At 50.8% G+C, this 10,673-nt stretch overlaps 1 protein-coding gene across 1 annotated transcript; it reads right to left on the bottom strand.

The window, feature by feature from the left end:
* Positions 1 to 10,595, bottom strand: GDF5 (growth differentiation factor 5). Its single transcript, XM_026503368.4, has 2 exons — positions 3,605 to 10,595; positions 1 to 1,452 (listed from the first exon to the last, which is right to left on the bottom strand). Exons 1-2 carry the CDS (start codon positions 4,227 to 4,229, stop codon positions 578 to 580), a joined length of 1,500 nt encoding a protein of 499 aa, XP_026359153.2. The 5' UTR covers positions 4,230 to 10,595; the 3' UTR covers positions 1 to 577.
* Between the last annotated feature and the right edge of the window lie 78 nt (positions 10,596 to 10,673).

Here is a 10,673-nt window from a genome sequence, read left to right as displayed (position 1 = left end):
TTTAGTAACAGTTTTGCTTTTTATCTCATCAATGTACATTTTCATCTACCAGTCTAACAGCCTCACACTCCTCAACCCGGCCCAAGCCCTCACCCCCTCCTGCCCACCCCTGCCCAATCAGCATGTCATCTGCCCCAGGGGCAGGAAGTCACCAGGCACAATGGTGATTCAAGGAGAGGGCAGCACCTGTGGGCTCTCCCAAGAGGAGCCCTCCCTGGAGTGTCCGGAAACCAAAAAGGCCCAGGTAAGGAGAGGTTGAGGGCTGAGTCTCATTGGAAAGCAAGGTCTCCTGGGTCTCAGTCCCATTCAGAGTCTGTCTCCCTGGGTCTGTCCCTGCCAGTCAGAGGAGCAGAAGGGCAGAAATCCTCAGACAAGGGGACTTGTGGATAGAAAGGAACCTTGAACCCAGTCCCACTCAGAGAGTAAGAGCAAGGCTGTTGGAACCCCCTTTCATGCAGGCTGTGTAGATGTCCCTGGCTGCTGCTTCCCAACCTCTCTGATTCCGGGAGTGCAGGGACGGGCTGTTGTGACCAGCATCCTGGGATGTGCCACCCAGGAAGACAGAGGGCCAGTGCTGCTACCTGCAGCCACAAGACTCCACAACCATGTCCTCATACTGCTTATAGACCACGTTGTTGGCGGAGTCAATGAAGAGGATGCTGATGGGACTCAGTCGTGTGGGCACACAGCAGGTCGGCGGTGTGGACTCAGGGTCCATGGAGTTCATCAGGGTCTGGATGACTGCATGGTTCGTGGGCTCCAGGTGGGAGCGTAAGGGGAACTCACACAGCCCCTCGCAGTGGAAGGCCTCGTACTCAAGGGGTGCGATGATCCAGTCATCCCAGCCCATGTCCTTGAAGTTGACATGCAGCGCCTTCCGACTGCAGCGGGCCTTGGGGTTCTTGCTGGGCCGTTTGCCCTGGCGCGTGGCCAGTGGGGCCCGCCTTTTTCGCCGCTGGCTGAACAGGTACTCATACACAGTCTTATCATCTTGACCTGAGCGGGCCTTAATCTCATTAAAGAACAGGTCCCGTTTCTTGGTGCGGCCAAATACCAGAAACAGGGCCTTCTCGTGGACCTGCCTGGCAGTCCGGTCAAAGCCCAGGCCACGGAGGTCCACGGCCCGGCCCCGTTCCCAGGCCTCCAGCTCCAGGCACAGCTGGGCCGAGTTCTTAAAGTTTCGGAAGAGCTTCCAGATGTCGAACACCTCCCAGCCAGATCCGTCCAGGCCTGGCACGGAGCGCACATCCAGCAAGGCTGCCGGCTGCCGGCCGCTGGGGCAGCCGGACAGCTTCAGCTGGGCAGCCCGCCCGATGCCGGGGGCCACTGGCTTGGCCGTGTCCGAGGGCTTCTTCCGCAAGATCCGCAGCTCGGCCCCTAGCAGCCCATCCTTCTCCAGGGCACTAATGTCAAACACGTACCTCTGCTTTCTGACCACAGGACCTCGGTCATCTAGAGAGAACACCCAGAAGTCATTCCCTGCAACCTCACCAAGACAGCCAGCCACCTCGAGGCCTCACGGGAGGGCCACAGCTCTCTCCCCTCAGGAGACAGCTTTCTTTAACCTCTCCCCTACTCTGACAGAGGCCAAGACCCAAACCACTGAGAGCCTTTTTCAAAATAAGGGAGCTTCCTAAACAGCAGACCAAGTAGGGCTGTTTATCCAAAGATGGGGCTGTGGTGATTTGAACAATTCCGGGTGTTTGTGTCAATGACAATGCATATCAGAGACGCATCAGCCTTCTAACTGCCTCTTGCTATCCCTCCCCATCTATTCTCTTATACGGTCTCTCATTGGAGAGATAGGTGGGGTGGGTATTATGATTAGCCCTATTTTTTCCACAGGAGGAACTGAGGCTCAGAGGAGTTAGGTGACTTGCCCCAGATCGCCCAGCTAGAAAAAAAAGCAGAGTTGGAACTCTAGTCTAGAACTTTTTATACCCAATCCTGAGCTGCTCCCACTATACCTTAAGGAAGATCTTGGTGTTTTCATTCTACAGATGAGGCACAGAGAGGGCAAGCGTCTTGTGCAAGTTCACACAGATAGTTAATGATAAAGCTACAATCCAATTTCCCTGGCTTCCTAGTGTAATGATTTCGTTGTGTACATGTCTTACCCCACTGGGTGTGTCAGCGTGTGTGTGAGTGACTGTATGTGTGTGCATGTGTGCACGTGTGATTGGGCTTATATGTGAATACGAAAGGTAAAGTATAGTGAGTGACATGTGTGTGCATGATTGTGCTTGTGTGAATATCTGAAGGATATGTATATGTGTGTGTAAGATTATTCTGTGTGTACATGTAAGAAGGTGTGTGTTCACCTTTGCACATGTGTGTGTGATTCAGCATGTATGTATAAATATAAGGCTGTGTGTGTGTGAGAAACTCTGTAGTATGTCCAAATCAGCACGCCCTCCTTCCTAAATACCAATTTGCCATTGGGAAGCATTCATACGCTGCTCTAGAAGTGACTAATTAGGCCTTTAAACTCCCCATCTCCCCCTCTGCAAGCTCCCTTAGAGCTGGGGGGCACAAGGACTTATTTTATGAGCCCCCAAGGGGTCACAGCTTTCCCTGGCTGGGCAGGCAGCCAGGCCACCTCCCCCACCCCAGCCAGACCTGCTGCCTCCTGCTTCCTCCCACCCTGTCAATCCCCCACAGGCCAGCTCTAATGAGGAACCTCTCCCCATCTCTGACCCCTCCCCCACCCTGCCAGCCAAAGTCCTAAGACTCAGAACCAGAGCATAAGAGCTACAAGCGACCCTGGCAATGAGTAATCCATCTCCCTCTTCACACTTACAGAGAAACTGAGGCCCCGAGAGGGGAAGGGACTTGCTGAGATCACACAGCAAGTGGAGAGGAAGAAGCCAAAACAGTAACGCTAGGTGAGCATAGGGGGAGGTGAGGGGAATGGATACCCTCCCAGGTTGATGATAAAAATGATTTGTGTTTGGGACAGGACATAAAGTTCATATTTGAAGGACTCTCAGAAATCACCCAGTCCAATCCCCATAGAGTTGTGCAGATGGGGAAACCGAGACCCCAAGGGGAAAAGGCACTCTCTCAAGGTCATATTGTGAGTTAGACCCTAAGTCTGCCACCCCCCACTCTGCCCCCCCACACCATATATTAGAACGTCATTCCATGACTCCAAGATGCCCCATTTACTGTCTTCATCCATCCTGCCTCCTCTGCCCCCTTGCCTGAAGGCAAATTTGCAGAACCACAGGTATCTAGAGATTAATTTCTCTCTCTGCCATCTGAGAAAACCTACAAACCTCTGGAGCCTGAAAAGTCTGGCCAACCCACCTCAGAACAGAGCATGGCCTGGTAAGAGTCTCAAAGTGTGGTCCCCAACTCTGCCACCAACTGGCAAGTCTTGTCTCCTCTCCAGGCTTCAGTAACCCCCTCTGCACCTTGCAGGAATTGGCTCTGATACGCCAGCAGCCAGGGACCTGGTATGTGGGAGGTAAGTCCCAGATACCACCCCAGGCCGATGCACACACTATCTCCCACCAGTGCAGTGTCCGGGCTCTGAAAGGCCCCTCCACACATGCAGATGCCCCTCCCTCTCAGCCGTGCCCCTGCCACCCCACCCCCTCACCTTGCCCTTTGTCAATAAAGCTGGTGATGGTGTTGGCCAGGCCAGCCTCCAACTTCACGCTGCTGTTGCCTCCCTTTCTGTCAGCATCGGACAGCGTCCTGTACAGCGAGAGCATGTACTCGTGGGGTGTGATGGGGGGCGGGCGGAACGGCTCCTTGGGCTCTTGAGGGGGCCCAGTCTCCCTGGCCTTCTTCAGCAGGAAGGGGCTGGGGACAGATCCTGCCTTTGGAGGTGCCTTACCCCCAGGAAGCTGTCCTTTTGGGGTCACCGTCCGTGTTGCCGCCTGCCTTGTCTGGGGAGGGTGTCCTGGCTTGGGTTCAGGGCCACCCGATCTGGGGGGCAGCTTTTTGGGTTCATCCTTCTTGGGCTGTGTCAGGCCTCCTGTCTGCCCGGTGCCCCCCTTTGCCCTGGCATTGGCGGGCCCCCCACCATAGCTGTGACCCCCTGGCCTAAAGACGCTCCGGGCCAGAGGGGGCCTCTCCTTGGCTTCTGCTTTGGCCAATCCTGGCCTGGCCCCCTGGGGTCTCTGGCCCAAGTCAGGGGCACCCAACACAGTGCAGATGAATTCCAGGTCCAGCCAAGCCAGGTGCCAAAGCAAGAAAGTGAGGAGTTTGGGGAGTCTCATCCTCTGGCCAGCCGCTGAATGACACCAGAGAGAAGGGCGACAGCTGCGAAGGTGCCTCTGGTTTGGCAGGAAAAACCATGAACGGAGTGGACCCTCAAAAGCAGCGGCAGCAGCGGGAGCAGCAGAAGGAAAGGCTTTCTCCTCAGTCTGAGACTCTTTAAGTCTGCCGGGTGTGTGTTTGTATCCAGTCCCATAGTGGAAATGCTCTCGTATCCAGACGTGCACCGTCTCCAGTCAGCCGCTGAAAATAACTCGTTCTTGAAAGGAGAAAGCCGACCGCCCCCTTTCTCCTGCACAACTGACTGAGGGCTTGAAGGAGGCTTGTATAAGGCTGAGGGATTTTTCCAAGAAGGAAGAATGGCGTAATGCTGCCTGTGTGCTCCAGTTTTTTTTTTTTTTTAAGTTTTGAATCCTTTCCAGTGAAAATACTTCACACACACACACACACACACACACACACACGCCTGCAGGTGCTCAGAAAAATCTTTTACAAACCTGAACTCAGGAATTGGAAACGGAATTCCAACCCAAACCAATTTAATTACTCTCTGATGTCATGCTGTCTAAACTCATTTAAGTGCTATATATTTATGTGAAAAAAATCACCGCTGCCCTTTCGAGGCCATGGCTCACGGGGGCTCTTGGCACAGAGCCCCGCAGCAGGACTCTAGGCTTAGGGGGCCTCTCAGTCCGCGGCGCAGACTCAGGGGTCTTCACCTCCACCTCCAGGGGCAGCCCACCCCACCTTCCTGAGGAGAGATACTGAGGAATGAGCTCAAGATCTTAAGCCCCAGAAACATGGGGAGTGTGGGTTTTCAGTTAAGTCCTTGGGGTGTTTTAAAGCAGTTTCAACCCCTGCGTCTAGTCTGGGGCCTGATTTGTTGTTGGGGGGGCAGCACAAATGGCAGCATTTACCCACAGTTGCTTTTATTTTAATAAACTCGTGGTGACCCAGAGACAGAAAAATATCTGTACCCACTACACTCCAACCCCCAAGTGCCACTGACAGAGCTCAGATGATCTCTTCAGGCTTCAGGGGGCACTGCCACCCCCGAGCCCACTCCTTCCATGGAGGCAGGTCCAGGGTGTACCTCGCTACCACCCCAGCAAAGACAGACTCCCGAGTTTTGTTGGGAAGGACTGGCTGAGTCCGGAGGTGGCAGCCTGGGGCAGCAGCGACCCCTGCAGGAGGCTGGAAAAAGGATTTTCCCCCTTCATGTTTTTCTGGTAGCTCTGGAAGAAGTCTGAATTTCAGCCGGACTCATGGGGGAAAGCTGTTCCCTTCACCTGAAATATCAACTCCCACAACTGGAGGAAGCCTTCCTCATCCTGAGAGCTTCAGCTGAGAATTCACCGCCTCTGGGAAGACTTCCCTGATCCCCAGACAGAACTAACTACCCCTTCTTGTACCTGTCGCCGTAACACTTGTCACGCTGTAAGAAGCAGTGTAGGAGTCATCAGGAAAGCTTCCCTCTTAATCTGAGATCCTTTGAGTCTACTTAATGGAGATCTGTTCACACTCTAAGGTCACCAGATTAGTTTCCCAGCATGACCTGGCACAGAGTAGAAGCTCAGCAAGTGTTTGATGAATGAAAGATGAAACCAGGTTGGGGTGTCCAGGTGCCTGACCAGGCTTTTCATGGTGATGCTCCCGGATCCTCGCTAATCTTCAGAGCACAGCAGCATAACTTGGCCCTTTCAAGCTTCCTGTGGTGCTCCTGGGCCAGAGTACCCCGTAGAGCCCCACCTCCCCATCTCAAAGGACCAAGACACCATCAGACACTCTTTGGGGGCGCTTTAAGAAAGAGCTGAATTCATTACTATCCCTTCTAGTTGCCCAGATTCACAATACCTGCCTTCCCTTTGATTGTCCACACTGAAGCAGTCATCTCTGACATTCCTGCCTCCTCTCTGTCCCCCACTGCCTCACTATCTTGGTCCTTACCACCGTCCTACTATAATTACCTGGCAACTGGCTTCTAGGCGTCCAAGATTTCTCTGTTCCAATGCTCCCCCTCTCTAAAACCTACCTATTGAAAAATGCCAGCTCATGGGCCCTCTCCTGCAGGAAGCCTTCCCTCATCCACCAGAAAATACGCACTCCTGAATTGCCATCACACATCTGTGCTCCTTCCTGCTTTGGCGGCTCAGAGCTTCCCCAGTTCTGTCTCTGCCTTTTGTTTTGAACACAGTTCTTCTACTCTGTGTATGTGCTTTTTTTCATATTTTTAAAATCATAACTGAATTCCTAACAACTGTAATCATTTATTTAAATTTCTGTCTCCCCCATTAGATGATGACTAGACTGCACCATATTCGTCTTTCACTTATTTCCAGTGCTGGGCACGGGGTCCAGCACATAGCAGATTCTCAGTGTGTGTGATATGGATGAATCAATCTCTAAGTGGCCCTTATATACAAAAGCCATCATTTGCTACTTCAAGGTGAAGTTACTTATGGACCTTTCATGACTTCCCCGCTGGGCTCTGAACTCCTTAAAGGGAGGGATTCTGTCTTGCCACTTATCAGGCACTTTGTAAGCTTGATTAAGGGAATAAATGAAGGGATGAATGAATCAAACAACGAAGATGTCCCTGCACATGGTTCAATAAGGAGTAAGGGCCCCTGGAGACAAACAGACCGGTTTGGAATCCTGGTTCTGCTAGATGCTTTAGGGCATTGCGTGATTTTTTGGAAGCTTCTAAACCTCTCTGAGACTCTGTACTTACCTCATAGGGTGTTTGTGGGGATTCAATTAAATGAATTATAAAAGGTATTAGCCTAGCGCCTGACAAATATTCATAATAGGTACTATTTATTAAGCAGGTAGTCAAATAAACTAGACTCCAGCGTTTGTAGTCCACAGTACTTTTTACCTTATTTATCTTCACAATAATCCCATGATGAAGGTGCTCCTGGTATCCACATTTTGCAGATGAAGAAATAGAAGTTCAGAAAGATTAAATGACTTTTTAAGCTGAGTTCCTGCTTTGACACCTTTCATGCCAAAGACTCCTAACCTGGCCTGTAGAAACACGAGTAGAAGTAAAAGGGTGGTGGGGGTGATTCTGGTATTCTTGGCTTTCAGCCAAGGTCTCATCCAACAGCCTGGGACTTCAGGGACATGGAGAAGTCTCAGAGCAGGGACTATTTTTGGGGATCAGGGAACTCCAGAAATGGGATGAGAGTAGGGAACGGGGACTCTGAGCTTGCTGAGAAGGCCCTCTCCAGGGAGGAGCCCAGGGGACCGACCTGGCTCTCACTATAAAGGTGACTAATCACTTCAGTCCCCTCTGGTAATTGCAACCAGATGCTGCTGCTGGCAGCGCTTCAGTCCCAACATGTTTAATTACTGGGACGCAGAGTCCCTTGGTCCCCCATGTCCCCCTACCTCCCCCACTCCTGTCAGCAATATTAATGTCAAACTCGAGGTAGAGGATGGGAGCCTTGGGAAGCCACCGGCATGGAAATAATCTTTACAGTTCCTTCTGCCATGTAGAGCCTTTAGCTTTTATGTTTCCCCATTCATTATCTCATTGGCAGTCCACAAAACATTTTCTTAAAGTTGGTGGGCCAGAGTATTCTTATCCTCATTTCGCAGATGAGCAAACAGTGAACTGAGTAATAATAATACTAATTCTTTGCTTTTTTTCAGGCACTTATCAGTGTTCACAGTGGTTTCACATCCATGATGCTATCTGAACCTCCTGGGATCTCTCAGATCCGGTCCGGCACAGCACAGAGGCTAACAGCCAGAGCCTCCAGCCTCAGCTTGCGTCCTGCCTGTGTCTCTAACCAATCTTGTACCTGTGGACATTCATTCATTTATGTGCTTAATTATTCAGCAACTATATATTGGGTGCCTACCATGTGATAGGTCCCACACCTGAGCACTGGATATCTAGCAATGGGCAAGACAACCAAGTCTGTGCTTGCATTCTGGTGGAAGAGACAAACAAGCAAACAGGTGCATAATTTCAGAGAATTCCAAATGCTGTGCAGAAAAATTAAATAGGGTCAAAAGAATGTTTGTTTTAGATAGGAATGTCTCTTTGAGGGGGTGAAGTTTGAGCAGAGATCTGGATGTAGTGAGGGAATGAGCCATGCAAAGGTCTGGAGGATGATCATTTCAGGTGGAAGGAACAGCAAATGCAAAGGCCCTGAGGCAGGAATGTGCTCCGCACAGCTACAAACCAAGAGAAGCTGGTATGGCTGAAGCAGAGTGAGCAAGGGGGAGAGTGATAGGAGTTGAGGTCAGACCATGCCAGGACCACTTCAAGTAAGGCCTTGCAAGCCAGAGAAAGGACATCGGGTTTTATCTTTAGTGTAGTGGGAAACCCAGCGGCGTTTGAAGAAGGAAAGTCTGATTTGTGACATGATTAAGAGCCGGGCTCCCTACCTGTAATTCCTGGCTCCCCAGTTCACCAGCTGTGTCACCTTAGGCTAATTTAATCTCTCTGTGCCTCAGTTTCTTCCTATATAAATTGAGAATAATAATAATATACCTACCTCATGTAATTGTTATCAATTGTTGTAAGTTCTTAGAACAGTGTCTCACGCATAGTAAGCAGTACATAAATATTACCTATCATTTATATATTTTTTGAAGATTTTATTTATTTAAGATAGAATGAGAGAGAGGGAGCACACGCAGGACAGAGGAAGAGGGAGCCCGATGCGGGACTCGATCCCAGGACACTGAGATCATGATCTGAGCCAAAGGCAGATGCTTAACTGACTGAGCCACCCAGGTGCCCCTAGCATCTATATTTTTTAAAAAATCACTTCCAAGGGCACCTGGCTAGCTCAGTTAGTACAGCATACAACTCTTGATCTCGGGGTTGTGAATTCAAGTCCCACATTGGGCATAGTGATTACTTAAAAAAAAATCACTTCTCTGAATCTGTTTGTTTACCTATAAAATTAGGATAAAAATATCTACTTCTGATTGTTGGAGTTAAGATGGAGGAGGAGTAGGGGACCTCTTTTTCAGCCAGTCCCCTGAGTCGAGCTGGATAGGTACCAGACCAGCCTGAACATCCACGGAATCAGCCTGAGACGCAGGAAGACGCATCTGGATCTCTACAAATGAACATCTCCAGCGCTGAGTATTGAGGTACGAAGCAGAGAGCCGTGAAACCGCGCACAGATATCGGAAGAGAAACGGAAGGGGCAGGGAGCCGCTGCATTCGGGCACCGGGAAGCGGTAGCCACCTGCATGGGGGAGCAGGCGGACTCAGGGACTGGCACCCGTGAGAGAGCAGATTGAGACCATGAGCCGGGAGCGCGCGCCACCAGACTGAAACAGAACTCCGGTGTGCTCACTGGAACCAGACTGAGACCGGGAGCTCCAGGAGCGCGGGGGGCAGCTGGCGGTGTTAGAAACACAAAGGACAGAGACGCCCCGGCCCTGGAAATGAGGGCTGGGACGCAGGATGTGGGGCGCACATCCCGGGACACTGCAGGGTTGAGCAGCACCAACAGAAACAGAGTTAAAGTGGCCAGAACATCAGTCCGCGATCCCTCTGTTCTGAGACAGAGGCTGAGATTCGGCCACTGCTGCTCTGACTCTCAGAAGACGCACAGCAAACCGCCAGGGAAAGCCGCCAGAGAACAAAAGCCTGGAAACACCGGCTCACAGTGTGCCCATCCCCATCCCCCCTCACAGGGGACATGGAGACTCTACCCAAACAGGGTTGCCTGAGTATTGGAGCGGCAGGCCCCTCCCCCCGAAGGCAGGCTGAAAAATCAAGAAGCCCACATCCCTAAGATCCTTATAAAACAAGTGCGCACTGCCTGGGTCCCGGTCAATAATTTGGGCTCTGGACAACCCCGCAACCTCTCCTCATCAGAATGACGAGAAGGAGAAATCCCCCCCAGCAAAGAAAAGACAATGAGTCTGTGGCCTCTGCCACAGAACTAATGGATATGGATATAACAAAATTATCAGAAATGGAATTCAGACTAACAATGGTCAAGATGATGTGTAGACTTGAAAAAAGTATTAACGAAAATGTTAATGAGAATATGGAATCTCTAAGGGTGGAAATGAGAGCAAATCTGGCAGAAATTAAAAATTCTATGAGCCATATGCAGTCAAAACTAGAGGCTCTGACGGCCAGGGTGAATGAGGCAGAAGAACGTATCAGCGAACTGGAGGATGGGTTAGTAGAAGAGAAAGCTAAAATAGAATCTGGACTCAAAAAAATCCATTCTCATGAATGTAGGTTACAGGAGATTACTGACTCAATGAAACGTTCCAATGTCAGAATCATCGGCATCCCCGAGGGGGTGGAGAAAAACAGAGGTCTAGAAGAGATATTTGAACAAATTGTAGCTGAAAACTTCCCTAATCTAGCAAGGGAAACAAACATTCGTGTCCAAGAGGCAGAGAGGACCCCTCCCAAGCTCAACCACGACAAACCTATGCCACATCACGTCATA

Source organism: Ursus arctos, unplaced genomic scaffold (genome assembly GCF_023065955.2).
Source record: "Ursus arctos isolate Adak ecotype North America unplaced genomic scaffold, UrsArc2.0 scaffold_16, whole genome shotgun sequence".
Lineage (NCBI taxonomy): Eukaryota > Metazoa > Chordata > Mammalia > Carnivora > Ursidae > Ursus > Ursus arctos.
This window is presented reverse-complemented; position numbering and strand designations above follow the sequence as displayed.